The sequence below is a fragment of the Phaseolus vulgaris genome, chromosome 11 (assembly GCF_051622355.1).
Source record: "Phaseolus vulgaris cultivar YP4 chromosome 11, ASM5162235v1, whole genome shotgun sequence".
Lineage (NCBI taxonomy): Eukaryota > Viridiplantae > Streptophyta > Magnoliopsida > Fabales > Fabaceae > Phaseolus > Phaseolus vulgaris.
Window position 1 is genome coordinate 2712860 of NC_143508.1, and position 22847 is coordinate 2735706.

The following is a 22847-nucleotide window of genomic DNA, read 5'->3' on the forward strand; positions in this document are numbered from 1 at the left end:
TCTAAGACATACAAATAATTGCAAAAATTATTCTCATGCATAAACGTGATTTACCCTTCATGCAGGGACAAAAGGGTAAACTTCCCATCCCATTTGTCTCATTTGCTCACAAGACGTTTCGCATCTAAAACTAACAAATAATTGCAAAAATTATTCTCATGCATAACGTGATTTACCCTTCATGCAGGGACAAAAGGGTAAACTTCCCATCCCATTTCTTTCATTTGCTCACAAGACGTTTCGCATCTAAGACATACAAATACCATATCTCTCATTTGCTCACAAGACTTTCGCATCTAAGACATACAAATAATTGCAAAAAATTATTCACATGCATAATGTGATTCACCCTTCATGCAGGGACAAAAGGGTAAACTTCCCACCCCATTTGTCTCATTTGCTCACAAGACGTTTCGCATCTAAAACTTACAAATAATTGCAAAAATTATTCTCATGCATAACGTGATTCACACCTCATGCAGGGACAAAAGAGTAAACTCTCCATCTAATAGAAAATGTTTTCATACAACAGTTATTTAGTTATAGTCGTTATCTTTTATTAATATAAATTTAGCTAGTTAGTCGAAGGAGAAAAAGCAAAACTTATTTCATACCCAAAACATATAAATCATTGCAAAAATTCTCCTTATGAATGACATGATTCACCCTTCATGCAGGTACGAATAAACTCTCTAACCCACTTTTCAATTCCTCTCATTTCCTCCATGTGTGAGGGACACATATGTCTCCATCATCACCTTTCTCCAATACAAATATTTGCTAATTAGTTGTTGTAAACATTAAAGTGCACCAAAATTCTCAGTCACAATTCACATCCAACAATGATTTCGTCCATTCAAACACATCCCTAGGATTTAACATTAATGAATAAGAGAGAGAAATAAAAAAAATGTTTTAATACAAAAACTCTCTTTCTGGGATCTCTATATTTTTCTAATCCAAAATCTTATCAAAACTAGTTAGTGGAAGGAGAAAAAGTGAGACGCATCTAGCATCCAAAACATACAAATCATTGCAAAAATTGGTTATATACCTAATGTGATTCACCTTCCATGAAATGTGATTCACCTTCCATGAAAGTAGAAAGGGATAAAATTCTCAAACCATCCAATTCCCTAATTTCCTCACATGTGAGAGGAGGCACATATTTACACATCCTTGCATTTCTTTGCACACAAATTTTGGCTAATAAGTTGTTCCAAACATAAACAGTAAACCAACATTCTCAACTTATAATTCACCTTCAAGAGTGAATTAGTTTCTCCAGATACACAGTTAAGATTTATCATTAATAAAAAAGAGAAAAAAAAAGAAAAACGTTTTAATATAAAACTTTCTTTTTATAATCTTTATCTTTTCCTAATCCAAACTTACAAAAACAAGTTAGTAGATTCTCAAATACATTTTAACTTCTAATTTTATAGTTTTAAATAATTTTATATTCACACTAAAACACTGACTAAATATCGTAACCAGACTCTTTAAAATACAATTTTTTTAGAATATAGTATTAAATTTTGAGTGTACACTTTTTATATATACAATTATTGTTACTTAAAAGATGATTTTAACATGTTTAAAAAGTCACAGATGAGATATATGATAAGTTTGTTAGTTTCTATGTGTATTAAAACTAGTTTTTAGCATACTATTGTATTATCTTTTGATCAAATTAATCTATCTAACGAGATAAAAACATTAGCACAATATTTTTATGTTTAAATAAGTTGACCTATATAAATAATTTTCATAGAAAAAATTGGTATTTGAAGTGATAAATGCTATGATCTAACAAACAAACATTGTGGGTAGTGTGAAAACCCAAAAAAGAAAAAGATCAGAAAATTCCCATTAGGTCCCATACTCTTTGTGTCCAAAGCCATTCTTACAGAACAAAAACAAAAACAAAATCTACTATTCTCTCTCTTCCTCTTCCTTCTCCCTGCGACCGTCTCGATTCGCAATCCCTGCAATTCCTTTAGTCTCAGATTCTCTTCCTTCCTCTCCCGATTCTCTGCCCTCCGCCACGCGCCGCCTCTCCCTCCGCCGCCGCTGAAAACCGCGCAAGATCCCCGCGGCGCTTCCGCGGGATTTCTCTAGGGTTTTCTGATCTTTCGTTCCTTACCTTCTTCCAGGACGTCGTTTTTCAATTGCGCTCACTCTGTGTAGCGTCCACGAGCCGCCATGGCTCCCGGGCGTCGACGCGGAGGGAACAAGGCCAAGGCCAATGGCCACTTGAGTTTGGGCGATCTCGTGCTTGCTAAGGTCAAGGGCTTTCCCGCATGGCCTGCTAAGGTCTCACTCTCTTCCTTTATAACTTATCTATTATTCAAAATTATCATAACTAGTTCTTCTGTTTTGCTCTGCATATCTCATATATATCTTTTTGACTGCTAATTTTCAGATTTTCAGTGACGGCATTGTTAGGCTATTTTGCTAAGGTTTTGAATGGTTCAGTATGACTTCAAGTTTTTTTTTTGTTAAGTTTGTGGAATTGCTTGGATGAGGAGTTTTACTTTGTTAATGTGATGTGTTAGAGATCCTTCATAGTGATATAGGTATAAAGTAAGTAGGAATTAACTTCGTTGATAAGGTAGCGTTTAGGATTGAGTTACTTTTAAATCCAAATTAAATGGTATCAGAGCGATATAGTTGTTATTGAGCTTATTTGACAAGCTAAGCTGTTATCGGATTTGGTGAGCGGGTGTTTTGGAGACTTCACCCCGACTAGTAATAGTGTGACTAAAATAGTACGTAAAGAGTGAGTTAGGTACAAATTGAAATTCTAAGATATGATCTACCTTGCTTTTAGCGCACAGATTATTCTAGCTGAATGCTGTAAGTTGTTTTGGTAAATTTGATCCGCCGTCCAATTTTACGAAGTTCCTTTCTGCATGTTATAAGGTTTTCAGCTTATGGTTATTATTAGCATAGCATAGCACCGATGATGCTAATTTTGTTGTATTTTTTTCAGATAAGCAGGCCTGAGGATTGGGAGAAAATCCCTGATCCAAAGAAATATTTTGTTCAATTCTTTGGTACAAAAGAAATGTAAGCCTCTTTCACTCGATTTCTCTTGTGACTTGTATGCAGTTAAAAGATATAAATGCATAGGTTGCCAAGTGGTCTGATAAATGGTGTTAAGTTCCACCGGAATGTCTGCTATTAAAAGAGGAGCTATTATGTGAACTAGTAAAGAGGAAGACTCTTAATTTGTCTAGCATGTTGTATAGTTTGGATTTGGAGAAATGACAGAGGGGGCATATGTTGTCAAGCTTGTAGTAAAGTTTGGATGAGAAAAAATGAGAGGTGACATGCAGAATCATGGAAAAAATACCCTATCCCTTGCTGTCTCACTATATATGAGCATCTATTTTGAGCTTAAGAGATTGTTTGGTGGTCAAGATATGATAGGATACATGACTAAGATAGGAACATGATTGGATAAAGTAAGATAAACATACTATTTGGTGTTTGGTGCACACCATGATAAGGACCAAATAATGATAGGTGGTGGTGGTGGTGGCAGTGGTGATGATGATGGTAGTGACAATATTGACAACGATGGTGACAATGACTTCAACAATAATAACGAGATGGTAGCAACATGCAGATGACAACGGTTGTAGTGGTGGTGATGACAATGGTAATAATAAGATAATGGTGACAATGATGAAGATAGAAGTGATTCTTGGTGATACCAATGTAGTGGCAGTTGCACAATAGAGATGACAACAATAATAATTATGGTAAAACAATGGTGGCAAAAGTTTTGGCAACAATAGTGGAAGTGGTGGTGGTTGCCATAACAATTGTGGTGGTTTTATTATGAGATTGATGATGTCTGGTGTCTAATTGGCAATGTAAATATTTATTCTCATTATTTACTTGTAGTGTATAATGACTTTGCAATCAATGGAGGACTAACATATCTAAAATATTAAGCTATTAGGTTAAGCCCAAAGAAAGGTTTATATCCCTAATACACCCCTCTTGACAAGGTTCTTTTGGCTTAAAGAATGGACAATGCACATCATTTAAACTCAACTGAAAAAATGGGAGTGGTGAGAATGTGCTGTGTTATTCCTAATTACTTAGTCTTGGAGTAGAGACTATAATTTGGTAAAAGCTTAAGCTATTAGGTGGAGGCATATAGGGATGATTTTAATTTTTTTATCTGTAACATATGTTTCTAAGATTATGTGTCTTAAGAGAAAGACAACAACCTCTGATGTGGCTGAAGATATTATTGTGTGTGTAAAATGTGTTCCTTTTCTTTAAACATAAGGATATTCTGTCATAATTCATGCAGTTGGGGATAAGAGATGAATTGACTGTTACAGAAAGGATTTAACAGTTTATTTGACAAAGTTTGAGGTTTCGGTTGTGTAATTTAGTTAAATCATCTGTGTTTTTTAAGGGATGGTGGGATTTAATCCTGTCTAGATACCTACAATACCATTGTCCATGGTACTTGAGTGTATCCAAAGAGTAAAGGACAGAGGAGGAGTCATATACCTAATGAATTAGATGGTCAGAGTATGTAATTTATTCTTTTTGAGAAAGAGAGAGAATTGAATTTTGGGGATTTAATTTGATTTACAGTGGAACATGGTGCTTGAATTTTCAATCCTCTTCCTGAAACGCTTGATTTTGTGGTTATAGCTATGACCTTTGAACTTCTATGTAGTTTTTTAGACCTTCCAACATCAATGAAGATATTAATTCTTGATCAGCAATGGCCCTATCGAAAACTTGTTGATGAGTGGCTTGAGAAATTTTCAGTGTTTGATGAATCTTTTTAGAATTGAGACTGTATCCTTCATGTTAAAGGGCTTAAACAACTCTTTTAAGCTCATGTATATTTTCTGTTGTTTGTTTTTTGTTCTCAAGGTTCTTTTATCCTCTGCTCTGGTAGTGTCTTGACTGATTTATTTTTGAAGTAAAAGATAACAATATTTTGAAGTTTAATGTTATACTATGATTTCACTATTTTCTTTCATTTAGCCCCCAGATTAATAAAAATAAAACTTGTATTTTGTTCCTTCATGTTAATTCTTTTTATGATATTGAATGTTGAATGTCCTGCATTTTATTTTCTTACAATTGGGCTTATGCTGTGTTATTTTCCTTTGCAGTGCTTTTGTTGCCCCAGCAGATATTCAGGCATTTACCAGTGAGGCTAAAAATAAGCTGTCAGCTCGTCTTCATGGCAAGACTAAGCACTTTTCCCAAGCTGTGAAGGAAATATGTGCAGCATTTGATGAGATGCAGAAACAGAAGGCTAGTGGTTTGACTGATGACACTGACGATTCTCATATTGGTTCAGAGGCTCCTTCTAATGATGGGGTAGTAGTTAACCTTAAGGATGCAATTGACTCTGTGTTATCAAATGCAGAGAAAGATAACATCGATATGGATAATGTTGGTTCTAATCTGGAGCACTGTACACAAAGAGTAGGGGAGAATGACAGCCTAGATGAAAAATACTCTGTATCCGACCATCCAAACGAAAGTTCTTCTGTTTCATCACCAGTGATCAAAAGTAAATTATCCATGGGTTCAGAGCCAAAGAAGAATGCTAACAAATCAAGTCTTAAAGGTGCTAGTAATGTTAATGATTTTGGGCAAGATGATAATAGACACAGTGGTATAACAAATGGGACCAAGCCAAGAAAGCTTGTCAATGGCTTGCGAAAAAGAAGTGAAGCTGCAGGTGATAGAGATAGAAATGGTGGATCATCTACTGGAGTTCTTAAGGAGGGAAATTGTACTGGTCGTGGTGACCTTTCTAGGTCCAGAGAGACAATGAAAGCTGGGAAGAAAAGGAAAACGGCATTTGATGTTAAATTGGATTCTCCAGACACTCTTAAATCAGACAATAATGGTAATACTGGGGAAAAAGATAGCATCATGACAAAAGTCAAAACAAGTCTTGAGGTAAAAAATGAGTTCCCTGAGATCTTGTTTGATTCCAAGGATGCCGATGGTAAAAGTTCTAGTTTGCGGAAGAAGATGCAACTTCATGGAACCTATAATTTAGGGGAAAATGAATCTTTACATGCTACCAAGAAGTTGAAGCGCATGGATACCAATGATGATTCAACTTTGGGATATCCTTCAAAAGTTCTGAAAAGAACTTCGCCGGGTTCTACAGTTATTGAAGACAGACCATTGAAAAAGTCAGAAATGAAGAAGTCTACACCAAATTTGAAAACAGAAAAAAGCTTGTCATCAAGGGGTCAAATTAGTGGTGCGGGTTCTGATGATTCTGTCCATGAGCTGCTGTCAGCGACTAGACATCCGATCCAGGTTCAAAAAGTTATGCCTGATTCTTCAATCATTGCATCTGAGGAAAAGAAAGAAAGGAATTATCTCAGACTGAAAGGTGATACAAGTAATGTTATGATAAAACAAGTAGAGAGGAAACGTAGAGCTGTTTGTCTTTTTGATGATGATGATGACGAACCTAAAACTCCTGTTCATGGAGGAGCTGGAAAGAATGTTAAATCGTCTTCTGTTTCAGAGGTCAAGAAGAGCAACAATGCACACTCTGAAAAGTCTGATGTTCCACTAGCTCAAAGAATTTCTAGTGAGCTGGAGGATACCCATTTGAAGGAGCCACCATCTCAATTACATAATGACAGTTTGTCAATCAAGCTGCCACTAAAAGAGAAAGATAGAGAGAAAGATGACAAAGTGATCCCTGTGCATATTCCTCATAGTCCTGAAAAATTAGATTTGAAGCAGCTTCCCTCCAATGCAGCAAAATTGAGCTCTGTCTCTCCACTAAAATCACCTCAACTGGTACCTGCAAGTAAGTCAAATGCGGAGCGGAATAAAGCTTCCAAACTGTCACTTAAAGTTTCCAGTAATGCTACTCAAAAGAGGGCTGATCATGGGCCTTCAAAGTATTCACATAACTTTAGCTCTTCTCAGAATGAAGTTGCTACACATAAAAAGAAGCTTGCATCGTCGGCGGAAATTTCTAAAACTACACCGGAGACATTGTTTCAGGCAGTTGAAGTTCCTGTTTCAACCATTGGTTTGAAGGATACTGATGCTCTACATGTTGATAGGTAAACATGCTTTGTTTTTTGTTTTTGTTTTTTTTATTATTCTCTGATCCTTCTCCCTCTTGTTTCTGTATTTTATTGAAGATTGGAAGTAAGCACAGAAGATAAAAGTACTATGAAGCATCTTATTGCTGCTGCCCTGGCGAAAAGGAAACAGGCCCATTCACAATTTCTTCCTTCTGGCTTTCCCAATGTTCAGGGGGAAACTCCTAGCCCGTCTACAGTTCAGCCATTTCTGTCTGTCTCGGGCAATTTTCTGCATGCAGATATGCAAGGAGTTTATGAGCAAACATCATTGGTTTCTCCACCAGCTAAAGAACATCATTCTGCTTCTTGGAATCAGCTTGATGCTGATGAAATTGAGGATAGAAGAGTTGATTCAGAGCAAAGGGGTATAGGAGGCTCACTGAGTGGTGGTACTGAGGCTGCTGTTGCCCGGGATGCTTTTGAAGGAATGATTGAGACATTGTCGAGGACCAAGGAAAGTATTGGTCGTGCAACCCGTCTTGCCATTGATTGTGCCAAGTATGGCATTGCCAACGAGGTATGCTTGATTATTATTTATAGTTTTAGTTAAGAGTTGTGCATTGGGCAATGGCTTTCCTTCAAATTGTTTCCCAGCTTTATGAGCGATTAGAGAAAATGGAATTGCTGCAGAAAATTGTCTTAATATTTAGTTTAATGAGAACACTTTGATTCAATTGTTGGCAAGGTTTTTTTTAGTTATGTTGGAAGTGTGAGGATTGGTATCCCTAATACATTGTCAGTTTGATTGCATGGAAAGTTCAGCCTGTGGATAAGTGTGTGAGGCTAAGCCATAAGTTTATTGATTGTAAAGGTCTTGGAACATTGTGCTATTAATATGGTCTAAATTTTAGTTTAAGTACTATTAGTTGTGTGGTTTGTGTTAAATTTTCTTGCTTATATGATTGTTATAATGAATTTTTGTCATATAGAAAAGCTTTAGTAAGAACATCAAGATCCATAGAAGATAAGAATTGTATCTTTTTTGTTTCATTTATATTTTAGTTGGTGATCATTCCTAAATGTTATTCTTTGGCTACTGATTTTGGAGTGCTGTTAATGTAACTGTTGTGGACTTACTTCCTAGTCCTTTTTGTTCAGGTTGTTGAACTTCTCATACGAAAGCTGGAAAATGAAACTAGTTTTCATCGCAAAGTGGATTTGTTTTTTCTTGTTGATTCTATCACCCAGTGCTCACATAATCAAAAAGGTGGGTGATTACTGGAGATATTACAATAGAATACTATTAGCAATTGTTATCACAGTTTTTGCCTCCCTGTAGTCTCCTACCAAAATTTGTTAGTTTGGGTAGTAGTCTTTTCATGGCATTGATTTCCCTAATTGTATAGGAAATTTTTAGGCATTGCAGGAGCATCCTACATTCCCACTGTTCAGGCAGCGTTGCCACGTCTTCTTGGTGCTGCTGCTCCCCCTGGAGCTAGTGCCCGTGAAAATCGCCGTCAGTGTCTCAAGGTCAGCTCCTTCTCCCTCTCCGAGTTAATATTTAATGACAATAGGAATTGCATCAAGAGGAAAGCAGAGCAGTAGAACTAGGGGGAGGTTAAGATTTTAACTAATAACATAATCAACATATTGAGATATCTTGGACGACATTCCACTGCAAATAATAGAGGCAATGAAAATTCAACCTTTCTGCCTAACATTGACATTATCTATGTTATGCTTATTCAGTCACAAGCTTTCTCAAAATCCAGCTTGAAGATTGAACCCTCATGATTCCCTTTCCCCAGATTTTCTCTACCTGTTTAAATTGCAAGAATTTCCATTACTTGACTTTGGCTGCAATCTATGTGTAATGAAAGGGATTTGTTTAAATAACTGGATTAAGTTTTATTTTTCAAAGGCACAGAAGTTTGGTGGATATCAGCTTTGTTTTATTTTCTATTTTGGGTGGATTGCAGGTTTTGAGGCTGTGGCTTGAGAGGAAAATTTTTCCTCAATCAGTTCTTCGCCGTTACATGGATGATATTGGAAATGATGATATTACGGTTAGCTCATCTCTCAGACGTCCATCTCGTGCAGAGCGAGCTGTGGATGACCCTATTAGAGAAATGGAAGGCATTGTTGACGAATATGGAAGGTGTGGTACTTGTTTTGTCAATTTTTAGACTGGCTGCTTTTATTAAGTTTGTGTTCATCATATATTTTACAATTATTTTATTCATCCTTACTCGAATCAAGGATAGAGCGTGAAGTTCAAATAATTAAATAGGGCAGCATAAACAACCACGGAGGTTACTTTTATAACTACTGAATCCCGATTGTGCTTGAGGTGCAATGATGAACAATATAGGTTGAAATAAGAGTTAGTAAACTGAAAAATACACAAAATGCAAAAAAGAACTGTCAATTTTAACTATAGTAATGTTAATACATTGTTTGATTAGAGTTTAGCACATTTAAGTCCTGATTAAGAAACTTACAAGTTAATAGAATAGAGTGAAAGAAAAATTAAAATTATTGATCTAGTATAATTGTAGGATACTATCATATTATCCTTAACACTAGTTTTACTTTAAGCATTGATCATGTAGGAACTAATTAAGCATGTGTAATGTTATAAAACTATGGTATGAAAAAAATTATGCATCTTGAAAAATGCTGATCACATTGAGGTGGCAAGATTTTGTTGTGTATTCTAGTGTTATCAAGCTTCTTGTCACTTGACACTCTCCTTGTACTCTTGAACAAGGTTATCAAACTCGAGAGTTTATGTAAACATGAGGGAGCTCCGTAAACTCTATTAGTAAACTTGTAAGAGTATACATCATATGAAAAAAAATTAATTTCTATAAATAACATACTAATTCAATAGTTCAATAGCATAATAAGCAAAATAGTTGAAAAAATAAGTCCATAGTACTAAAATAATTGCATTTAGTACTGAATGACTACTATATAAGTTCAAAGTGTACCAAATAAATAAGTTCATACAAATATTGCAAAACATAAATTGTTAAAGTGATAGCAATTAAATAACTAGAAATGGACAAAATGTCAAGTTTCTATGTCCAATTCTCTAATGATATCATTATCTGTGTCATCATCTTCGTCACCATAAACTCTTCCCTAGATGTTATATTATCAAAATCAAGTGCATCCAGAGTTGGATCTCTTTGTTGCTCCATCTAAGTCAACATTTCCACAATCATATTCACAATGAGCTTGCTTAATCTCAACATCATCATCTCCTCTTTAGTTATCCAATTATCATCATACTCAATATCACATCAAATGGAAGAGCAACAACTATCTTGATATGCTTATTTTTTAACTTCAAGTTATACATCACATAAACCAAATCATTCATCTTTTCGAGTTCTTCTCTTTGTATGAACCTATAATTAAATATGAAATTCTAGTAAATATAAACCAAATAAAGAAAATTATAAATTATAAATAACTTAAATTATCATTTCAAATGAGCTACAATTATGCTCACATTCATAAGAACTACAAGTCAAGCTCAAAACTAGGATCACAAACCTCTTCAACTTCGGTGTGCCATGATATATAAAATTTTTCTTTATGTCCTTGGTATTATTCTATGTGAGATGAACTGTAAAAGGGTCAGGAATTGGTATCATTCGGACTGGAAATACTAAGTATCATTTTCTACATTTGTTCATGGCTTGCATTTATGGATTTTAGTTTGCTGCAATATTTATTAACTTCTGTACTGTTTATTTTTTTCTTGTTGTTTACCATTCTGTTTGCTTTAAATAGTAATTCTATTTCTGATTCGTGTTATATTCCTGGATATTGTGTATCAGTAATGCTACATTTCAACTGCCTGGCTTTTTATCTTCACATGCATTTGAAGAAGATGAAGATGAATACGAAGATGATATACCAACGAAATTGTGTAAGGAGACATTTGATGCATCTCCAGCAGATCCCACCCATACCCTTGGAGAATCTGAAACTTCTACTGTTACCCCAAATGACAAGCGCCATTGTATCTTAAAGGATGTGGATCGTGAGCTGGAAATGGAAGATGTTTCAGGACATCCAAAGGATGAAAGGCCCACATTTTTTAACAGTTCCGATGAAATTGATTTGCAGCTTCAGTTGTCAGATAGAAATTTGGATCTGACTCCAAACATTTCAGAAGAGATGTCAGCTTCTCCTGAGGGCTCTCCTCCTTTGCCACTTGATTCACCTCCTCCACCCCCACCATTGCCTTCATCACCACCGCCCCCTCCTCCTCCATTATCACCATCTCCTCCCCCACCCCCACCACCCCCAATGTTGCAACCCCCACCACCCCCAATGTTGCAACCCCCACCTCCTCCTTTACCACCATCAGCCCCTCCAGTGTCCTTGGCTCCTCAATCATCGGGACCAGCTCGGCCACTTCTGTCCCAACCATTACTGCCATCTCAGTCGTCACATCAGTCATCCCCACAGTTGGGGTATCAGCAGAGTGTACCTCATGATTTTAGTGGCACAAATAATGTAAGAATGTTTTTCTTTTGGTATCACTTGGTTATCAATTTATTTGAATTGTTGATTTTGATAAATGCCGTCATGCATGCAGGGTAACCAAATAGTTCCAATGGCTGGGAATTCTTTTCCTGGAGGTCACAATAATGCAGCTGTCAAGAATGAAGTATTTCCACAGCCACCTGCTTATGCTTCAACAGCAGGGTGCAGCTCCCAGGAACCTTCTGGTTTTAACCCTTCAAGGCAATTAGAGTACGGACAGAATGATATGTATCTAAATGCTCAAGTTCCTCAACCTAACCATCAATTTCAGCAGGGTAATCCCCCATATGCACAGAGACACACACATCCTGCCCCACCACAAAATCCACCAAATCCGTATCCATATTCAAATCCTACAGTTCAGCAACATCTTCCACATTCATTCCATCCTCCCTTCCCTTTACCATCTCTTCCTGATGGAAGGAGACAATTTGTTGCCGATGAGCAATGGAGAATGCCATCTAGTGAATATAAAACAAACAATCAACATAGTGTATGGAGAGGGAGAAATCCACCATGTCCTGGTCCACCCTATGGGCAAGAAGGTATGATCTACTTGGCTCCACTCTAAATGTTTGTCATAGTAAATAAAAATAGTTTCTTTTTCTTTTAGGCTTTTTCTTATGTGTATATTCAAGCTTGTTCACAGCTTATAGAGGTTGATATATTTTTGCTTACATTTTTATTACAAGTGAAAGTGATAGGCCCATAACTAAGGTGTATAAGAGAAGGGCTGCCATAAGCCCAATGATATTGATGAAAGCCTCAAAGTGTATGAAAAAAAAGGGAGGGCATGACCACTAAAGATGGACAATTCAGGTGAGAAAGGAGAGAGAAATAACCGAAGGATGACAAGTCTCATTGAGATTGGGGGAGAGTGATATGGGTAACATTTGAAGAATAATGGAGTTGTTTGTAAATAGGATTGAGGGAGACAGGGAAGGGGGGAGAAAATATTGCGTAAAGATTGGGCAAGCCTGCTGGTTTGATGAGGGAGGAGTTGCTAAAATATTCCTGTTCTGCATTTTTTGTTGCTAATCAGTATCTACTTGCATGGACTATTTCGTTTTTGCTTTTTCATAGTTCAATACATATACTTTCTACCTATCAATTAAATTGTCTGGTTTCTTATCTGAAAGCATTTTAGTTCAACTGTTGTTATTTTTATTTTGTGTTGTTTGTGCAAGCAATCTAAATGTTGTTTGTAAACATTGTTTTGATTACGGTGATGAAGGTCATTTTCAGCCATCATTTGAAAGGACACCAGTAACCACTGTAGGTTTTCAGCGACCAATTTCAAGCAACCTACCTGTTGCTCCAATCTCAGGTGATTTGTAATATCTATCTATCCATCTAGTGAGATTTGAGATGTTAATCTGTCATACAATCTTGGGTTGGGTGGATGATTAAGATTATTTTAGTTAAACCAAATCTTAACCAACTATTTTAATTCCATGGTTGAGATTCACTACTCTCATGCACTTCTTTTTGAATTTATACTTATAAAAACTAAATTTAGAATACATTTTACCCTTTTCAGGACATGGTGTACCTCAGATGATGCCCTGTAGGCCGGACATTTCTTCTGTTAATTGTTGGAGACCCACGTGAAGTTGAATGGAGTCTTCTTATTAGTTTTAGGTAAACTTTTTTGTGTTTGGGATTCTGCAACAATGGTTTAAGTGTGTGGCTGAACGAAAAGTTGCAATAGGTGATTGTTCAATACTTTTTGGCTTCCATGTCTCATTGACATGTTCGCATGTATCAAAATATTAAAAAAGGAAATGTTGAATAAAAATGAAAATGCAATAGTTTCTTTATTTGATACTTAGGAAGAGTATGATTATTTATTGTTAAATGAACTCCTATGCCTCTTGAAGTGCCACTTGAAGTTGTGATGTTGGGTAGTTTTGGCTGTCCGAAAAATCGGGCCACTGCTGAATATATTTTTGAGTTTTATCATCTTTGGTGTTTCTGTATTTGAACAGTTTGAAATTTATGTATATATATTACTGGAGGAAAATGAGAACTTTGATTTAGCTTATTCTCCTTGTTTTTCTTTTATTTCTCCCTCTTTTTAGTAATTTTCTTCAATAAAAAGGTAATGACCTCTAGTTATTTCCCTTCTATAGTGCTTGACAATGTGACATGATTGAAACATCAGGGATAAATCTCCTTGAACAATTTATTTTCTGAAAAAAAAAAGTTATGGACTGCTTCTGTAGCCTGACATGTAAAATAATTGACTTCATACGGTTCCCCTTCATTTCCAAAATTGGTGGATAAGAACATTGGTGACTGAGTTCATTATTATCGGGTAACTCTTTCATGGAACTTTCCAAAACCCAAACTTAGGTTTATTCTTTGCATTGCAAGAGTGAACTTTGACTATTTAACCTCCTTGTATGTGGAATGAATTTCTTATAGGAAAAAAAGTTCTATATTATTCTATTTCTGTTTTTATTCGAGAAAGAAATGTATGAGATTCCTTTCTCTCAATATTGCTATGTTGATTGTTACTGCTTTTTATCTTTCAGTGGTTTTGCTGGTGGATCAACATGAAAGGTTAAATTGTGCCACAAAGTTAGATTCGCCTGTGTAGTACATACAACTTACCCATGAAGAAAATTTTGAAAACTCGAGGAGGCTTTTGACAGGATTGTGTATATTGTAATTTTTCCTGACAATGTATCCCAGGAACATTTGCTTCCACCTTTAGCCCATGTTTTTCACTTGGTTAGTTTATCTGTTTCCCATCCCTTGTAATTATTACATTATATCTATATAGAAATCTGTTTCAAGTACTCAATTTTAACTGCAATAAATGAATGTTATTTTTATTTTCAATATTTTAAAAGGCTTGTTTTTTTGTCTTTGAATTTTCTTTTCCCATAGTTCATTGCACTTTCCTGATAAATAATATCATATTTCATGACTAAATGCCTCTTAGTTATCATAGTTTATAGGTGTATGTAAACCTCACTTTGAAAGTTGATTTTGTGACGTTTAGTTAGACTAAGTCTATTTTTTAAGATGATATCATAATCTATCCTAACAAGAATTGGTCCTGACAGTAATATTTTTTTACTCTTGAATTAACGGGATTGACATGTAATAATCATAATATTAGATATTTGCATATACGTTGGTATGTGATAATGTCAAAATTAGCATCTTAACACCTGTTAATTCAAAACTAACATAATAACTGTTAGGATTAAATTAACATATTTATTAAATGTTGTATATAGAAAACATATGTTAATTTTGGAGCCACTAAACTTATTAAACCTGTGAAATCATATCTAGCTGTACAAATGAATTTGTGCTTTCAAAGTCTGTGTGACACACTTAATGTTTTACTTTTTTAGGTGTATTCATTTTCTAAGGCAAATCACATATATGATGACAGTCTTCCTCCTCTTTCAAGGACTGTTTATATGTAAATGTTGTATGATTTATTAATTTATTCTAAGCATAAGTTGGATAACATGAGATGTTGTCTATTGATTTTTGCAGTTGTTATCCTTCTTTTTATAGACTTAAATTGGCACACTGTTGAGTTATTATTTTTTTATTTGGTAGTAGCCTTCCGGAATGGGGACCCATTCGAAGATACTAGAGCATTCCACAAGTTTCATTAAAATCTTTCACTGATGCTGATAGATTGGATTGCCTACAACTAACTGCCATTGTCAATAACTGAAATCAAAAGCTAAGCCTTTGAATCAAAATGCTTCAGGCTCTGGCATAAACTGACATCTTATATGCAATAGTTTTTATCAAAGAGTTAAGTTGCAATTAAGTTTAAAACTCTTTCCACCTATTTTGATAGAAGTGCAAGGTTGGAATTCTTTTAAATTCCATTTTAAAGACAACTTTCTTTCTTTTATTATTTTGAGATATACTATCTTTGCACAATTTGTTTATACATCCTTTTGGCCTACTTTAACCTTAATAGTATCTAACTTGTTAAGTTATTTAACGTGTTATAGTTAAAGCACAACAAAGTTATTATCACTGAGAAAGTCACAAGAGAAAGTTCTGTGAAAGCAGACATGTGCACATATAATTTTTATTCTGTCTTGATTCACCATTCTAAAACATTTTGTTATATTATTTCTTTCTCTGTATTGGAATTCACTTATTCAGGAGTTTAATGATAGGGATAGAGACTAATGCTTTATATAATGCCTTCAATCTTTGTCTGAATGTGCTCATATTTCTTCACAGTGAGGGTACTTTAAATTATTGGTATTCTTATGGAAGTTTTGTTACTAGTTTTCACTCATTCCCCTACATGTGAACCCTTCCTTCTTGACCAGTCCATTAAAAAATTTGAAACACCTCGTAGTCTTCTGTCTAACAAGTTCATGTAGTTAATACCATGATCATGTTCCAGTTTTATAGAAAATATAGTTGAACTTGAGGCATTTCTGATATTAGTACTTTGGTGCAAGGGTAGTTTGGGAATGCTCTCATTTTGTTGTGCGTGAACTTAAAAAACTTATGCTATTTACTTGTTCTATTTTCCTTCTTCCTTGACATTTCTCGTTTTTTTAGAAGGGAAATTATAAATTAGGGGAATGCTGATGATAAAAGGGACATTGATTTTTGGACATGACTAGGATTTTTTCCTGAAACACACCTACCTGTGAAATTCTAGGATTTGAAGTGGCCCAAGCTTGGTTTACTTGATTAAAAATGTTAATAGAAATTTCTTGTGACTGAAATTATACATGAATTAGAATGAATGTGAAAGATATACTGAATAAAAAAAGTGAATAATCTGAAACAATTGCTCTTGTGTTTCAAATTTGAATCCTTTTTTCCATGGTTGTGTAATGAGTAGATGGATTAGCCGATTAGCAAGCTTTTGAATATGTACTTTTTAAATGCTTCTTCTTGGAGAAAGGGCAACAAATAAGTGATGTCCATTGCATTTACCCTTGAAGATTTTTTGAAACTGTGTTTGAAGGAAGGAAAAGACAGGTAGCTCTAAAAAGTATATTTGAGTGCAGCATGATAAGCTATTTATGCATTTATTTTTTACATGAGAGAATGCACGAACACTTATTACAAATTTTGAATGAAATACTACTTGACTCCTTGTTTATGTAATTTCTATAATTACCTTTACTGTTCTTTAGAAGCTCAAGCACTTGAATCTTTCTCTTGATACTATGGAGTTCTTGTTATTGTTAGCATAAGTCAGCTTGAATTGTGTTCAGCCTTGTTTTTTTTTGATATCTCTCCTTTTCATGTTCTAAAACTTGTTTCCCCCCTTTTTATTTTAAATTTGGACACAATGGATCAGTGTGTAAAAATTTTAAGTTATGTAACGAATTATCTTCCCCTTGTTTTTGACAAAACTAAGATGCATTTTTTTTCCACCCTTTTCTTCAGTTGGATGCATAAAGTCATTCTCAGCGTTAGCATTGCATTGAATGTTGCCTTATTTCAATGTTGATGGCTTATGATGTAGCTTTTATTTATTTCACATTATGGCATAAGCATATATGACGTGTTCTGTCAAGTGATAACCTTTTGATATTGCTGAAAAGGAATTCTGAATATCTCGGCGATTTCAGGTTTTGTTAATGCCAAAGAAGATGGTGATCATTTTTTCATGTTTTGAATGTGATAACTGAACAAAGATTACAGTCCAACTTCACATAAAGACTGCTGATTATAGAGGTAATACTGTTGTGGAATTTAAGAACTGACCATGCTTCAGTTATTTCTTTACTTCGAGCACTCTGCTTGGAATCTATAGTTGTATGTAAACATAGTTCTTATTGGATACTTTTTAAGAACTCTAGTAATTCTTTTATGACGAGTTTGCATATATTGTACATTACAATGTCTTGGTTGTTTTCCTGTCTCGTTTAATGCATGCATTTCTCCATGCAATTTGAGTAATTTTTTTTCCTGAATTCTTACAGTAGGAAGTTGAAATGGTAAAGTTTGGTCATTAGGATCATAAATTTTCTCTGATTAATGGATTGAGTTTCCATCTGCCATATGATTATATATACAATTATTTGCCATGAAACATAGGGCTTAATCTGTCTTCATAGATATCTTGTTGTGTGTGCTATATATTTGCTCGATGTTTGTCTCCGCTTTTCCCACACAAGTTTGGAAGAGATGTTCGATATGTTTTGAGAATACAATTCATCAACTTCACTCAGGAATGCTTGAGGATTGGAAAGTAACACATTGTATATGGAATCATTTGATTCTGATAGAGTGGATCCAAGGGATAAGTAGTCTAAGACAGATAACATAGATGACAATCTTAGACGGTCAAGATAGTACTAAATCCCTGAATTTTTTTTGTCTTTAAGAGTTTATTTGAGGTTTTTCTTTTCCAAGATGTCTTCAATTTGAAACATATGATCGGTCAATTCCCAGTCCACTACATTGACTTAAATTGTCTGTTCACTACGCTGACTTCGATTGATTGATTATGTGGCTCACTCCATTATGAATAAAACGCCCTCTGATTTGTTCTTTCAGATTGTTAAGTTGGGATTAGTTCTATCCTTTAGTGTGTTATACTTCCTGTGAAGAAAAAAGAATTAGGTTATCGTATTAGATAGTAAATCAATCAAAAGAGTAATTTTAGAAAACTTAAGGTACTTAAATTCTGGCACACGACTTGATTTTTGCTTCTTAAATGACTCAATACAAATTCTCGTGAAACAATTTGCATTGTATATGCTGTTGTCGCTGCTGTCTAAATTGAACACTACTTTTAAACTAGGCATTTTGTTTGATTATGTTATCAAGTATATTTTATTTACACGTTTTAGGCTGCTGTTCCTACGACAAATCTTAATATTGGATTGTTACTTTTAGGGGCATTTTCTTTATGTTTTTGTTTCTCGTTTTTATATCATGGATGGAAAAGTAGGGAGATATTTTGGTGTGCATGAGACCACAAATCATTCTTCAACTTGCTCTTTTATTCTTCAAATATCATCTTAGCTTTGTTCGCCAATTCATTTATTTTACTTGATTGCAATTGATTCCTTAGCTTCACAATTTCTCATGCTTAGTACGGTTTTTTCATTTGCCTTGTTGGTAGAGAACTTTATGTAAAACTGAAATACTGTATAGATAACTAATTCGTCTGAATTGAAAGTTTTACCGAATTGGGTAAGCATAATTCTTTTCACTAGCGGAATTGATACAAAGTGGAAGGGTGTTATTTAGGAGCAAATTTAATTCATTTCCAGTTAATGTGGGACTCGATGAATTTTTGTACATACTTCTTAAAATTGTTTTTTTTTTTACTTAATAGATTTAAATAGCCATCTGTCGTTATTGAAATTTAATATTAGGCATGTGAAGTAGTAGCAAATTGTGCACTTCTGGATTGTTGAAATGAAAAACAAGCCTATGCAATGTTGTACACCATTGGAGATCATTTAAGAAAAACTACGGATCAAAATAAGCATTCTTCAGATTTATGTTCCAAGTTTATATAGTGTAGTTCGAAAGTTGACCGATGAAGGCAATAGTTTGTACATTTTTTTTAAGAGATAATACTTTTATTGAACAGATTGTGTAAAGGCGGGGCCAGTTTTATAATATTAAGTTATTGGTGTAATTTGCATAATTAAAATAGTAGTTAGTTTAATATATTTTTTCATGTCTTATTTTGGCGTTGAAGATACGAAATTCGCAAGTAAGCTTTCGTGTAAGGCTAACATGTGGTCATTATTTTCGAAGTGTCTACAGAAAGTTGCAAGTCCAAAGGGAACGGTCTCAAATTTCGCAGTACAGAAAAGAGGGTGTTTAGATTCTTAACATTCTTGAGACGGTGTTTGAAAAAGGCTATTTAGGCATGTTTCATAGCCACAATATTTTAAAAGATTCAAGCAACCCAAATTTGCGGACAAAACCTGTATTTGGGAGCTAGGAAACCCTTACAAGAAGAGTTGTGGACCTTCATCTAAAAGATTTACGGTAACAATATCTACATTTAAATTGACTGTGGTAAGATGCAATTTTTTTTCTCCAATTTTACTCACTCTGCAAATTTCGTTATATCTATTTAACTTCCTATTTTAGAAATGTTTTACTTATTTTAGAAAGTTTAGTATTGCTGTCAATATAATTTAATGCTTACCAAATATTGTTTGTTCGCGTGTACTAATTTTGATTTTTAGTTTTAACGCTGACACAGTAGAAACTGAGGAACATGCAGAATTTTTATATTTAATCACCATTGTTTGGTAATTCTAACGTTTTATGAAAATCCAAAAAACAACCCTTGCGGATATGTTAACTTATTTATGTCCTGCTGCGGAACAATTTCGTAAGGTTATTGCAACTATGTAATGTTCTGCCCCGTAGACCAAGCAAACTAAATCGGGTACAAAATTTCCTGAACTTATCTTTAGTGCCATTCTAGGGCATTTTAAAGGAAGTTTCTTATTAATAAAGCTTTATTTTAGTGTGAATAACGTTTTCATTGATAAGAAACTTCCATTGCACATGTCAAAGAGACTGGTAAATGTAATATTAATATATTTTTCTAACATTTTTTACCTCACCCTATTGGTGTGAAAGCCAAAGGTCTGAGATCCTTAGAAAGGGCAAGAAAACTGGTATGATCACTAACTACATATACTAATCAAGTGCAGTTGTAATCCTGTTTTGGACCAGTTATTGGGGTCGGCAAGCCATCAAAGATAAGTTTTGCAATGGCTTCAGCTGAAATGGTATGTAAAACTGGTTTTAAACTGTTGAGGTTGGCTGAACCCATGATTTTGACATGACGAGTTTCATAATTTGCCTCCATCATACTAAATTGGCACTGTTCTTAAACCACCTGTTTGGAACAAGGTGTGAACGCTATTCGGTTAGCAGATTTCTGCCTCTGAGCTAGCCCATTTGTTGATCTTGTAGAAAACCCACCATTGCCTGCTTCCAGAGCAGCTCTGGAATACGCTTTCAGATTTATGATTCCTCCGGATAAGTGTAACATTCTTCTTATAAAGATCACTTTTTCTGGCTGCTACACCTGCCATAGTATCAGACCTCTCCAGACTATCAGTGACCAAACTAAAAGATTTTTGGTGGCGACTAAGAGTTTTGGGAGACCGTTGGTAAGTTTCGGTGGAGTGAACCGTTTTCTGAATATTTAAGGGACCTTTTTTGGTACTCTACCATGCTAAATATTTCAGATGTGCATTTCTTCATTTTTGGTTTAGCTCCGTAATGACCTTGTTAAGAGCGCATGAATGGGATATCTTCTGCTAGGAGGACTTCCTTCTCAGCGGCTGGAATGATTCAAACAGTTCATACCTTGTATTATCAGCTGGACTCTCCTCTGTGTCATCTTGTCTGAAGGAATAACAATGCTTATGCTCATCAGCGATTTAAATCTTCATTACAAGTAATGATATATTCAAGCAAATTCTACTCAAATTTACTATGAACCTAGAAAGGGTAGCTAATATACTCAATTTTTTTATATTTGTAACCTGTGAGCATTTACATGGATTAAGATATCATCCAAATTGCCCATAAGAACATATTGTAACATAACAGTAGTTACTGTTGTAAGATATCAACGTTAGAATCGTATTAAAATGCAGCATGATTAAACTAGGATAGCCCCTTCACATACATCTTTTAACTTTAAAATCAATTAATACTAACTTAAAAGGTTTAGATTAAGTTGTGGTATTTCCTGATATTTGTCAATTCAATAAATAAACTTACTCTGAAGAATTGGGTGGAGGGTGCTTTCCATTTAGTGGAATGTGAAGGGTATTCAGAGCAAACATCTGCATATCAGTCATTCACCTTTCTTATGTCCGCAACCTACAATTTTCCAAACCACAAAACTTCATCAACAACTTACCAGAGAAATTTATACATACACCACAAAACATACACTTCACACCATAATCAACTAATATTTAATTTATTTTTTAATTAAAAATATTATTATATTTTATAATGATTTGGTATTTTTTTAATTTAAAATATTATTATAATGGGTTGTCAAAGTGTATGTGTTTGACTTGGGTGCTAAAGATATCTTTTCCATAACAATAACTTCAAACCGTTTCATATCATTAAATATGCATCTCAATTCATTTTACTTGTACAATAAGTTTTTTGCATCCAAAATCATTAGAAATATATGAAATTCCAAAATCATTAGAAATATAAGAAAGAATACCTCAACACCATACTTGATTGCAATGCCAGCTAGAGTGTCCAATTTGGAAACAGCAATGTAGCCAAGTGTTGGAGGAGATGTTGATGCAAAAGATGTCATCATCATCATTTCGCTATTCGGTAGATTTTCATCGTATTCATACGCAGGGCGTGTTTCGATCTGCATTGCGATTCTCTTCCAAATACTCAAAACTTAAGTCCTCTGGCAATCCAACCAAGGTCGATAAACTGATTCTGATTTTCGATTGTTGTGCTCTTTCCACTTAGACATTACAATCAAACATCGAAACCCATTACAACTGCGTCAAATCAAAAGGGTATGCATGCGAATTGGTGAAGAACTAAACAATGTTAAGCATGCGAATTGGTGAAGAACTAAACAATGTTAACTATTGATCGAAGGTTGTTTCATCACAGAAAAAAAACGAGGATTTCTTTCACCCTTTTGCGATCAAGATTACTCGAGCATTGACTAATTTTCTTGTTTTTATAAATATCGCTAAAAATGAATTATTAATTTTTAGAACTATAAATACGTACCAGTTAGATTGCGATAAAAAAAACACTTAAAAATAGACATTTTGCAAATGCGTTTTTGGCATTTCTCAATATGAAAAGGAGGTCTTGGTGGTTTGTATTTTATGTATAGCTGCTGATATTCATCCTACCAATAAAAAACAATCTTCTCTATTTAAGGCTTTTGAAGCTTTACACCACCTTCTTCATTGCTTAACATTCAGTGGCTATAGGAATATCTTCTTAACAGCATTTTTTACTCTCAAATTATATTTTTTTAACAAAAGCAATTTAATTGTATAGTACATCCATTTCATAAGAATTTTTTTTTCAGGGCCACTTTTTCATTTCTACACAACTTCACCAATACACCATGTGTGATACCACTGTGTGCCTAATCAAGTTCTTGATATCCTTCTTCAATAACCCTCTTATTTTTAATATCTTACCCAAATGATCAACACCAAAATGAACTATTACTCTCAAACAACAATT

General features: G+C 34.5%; 1 protein-coding gene across 8 annotated transcripts; it reads left to right on the plus strand.

Moving 5' to 3' along the window:
* The first annotated feature begins 1825 nt into the window (after window positions 1-1825).
* On the plus strand, window positions 1826-21254 carry LOC137811365 (ENHANCER OF AG-4 protein 2). 8 transcript variants are annotated; one of them, XR_011081070.2, is made up of 15 exons: window positions 1826-2316; window positions 2426-2462; window positions 2996-3072; window positions 5160-7100; window positions 7182-7641; window positions 8223-8331; window positions 8482-8594; window positions 9044-9222; window positions 10916-11600; window positions 11683-12175; window positions 12865-12957; window positions 13171-13271; window positions 14168-14366; window positions 17222-17327; window positions 19371-21254. XR_011081070.2 is itself a non-coding variant. In XM_068613072.2 (12 exons), exons 1-11 carry the CDS (start codon window positions 2206-2208, stop codon window positions 13239-13241), a joined length of 4332 nt encoding a protein of 1443 aa, XP_068469173.2. In that variant the 5' UTR covers window positions 1826-2205; the 3' UTR covers window positions 13242-13271; window positions 14168-14479. The 8 variants fall into 8 exon arrangements, 2 of the variants coding, with proteins under 2 accessions (XP_068469173.2, XP_068469190.2); XR_016517192.1 differs by lacking the exon at window positions 2426-2462 and having other exon boundaries at window positions 8471-8594; XR_011081055.2 differs by lacking the exon at window positions 2426-2462.
* The last annotated feature ends 1593 nt before the right edge of the window (window positions 21255-22847 follow it).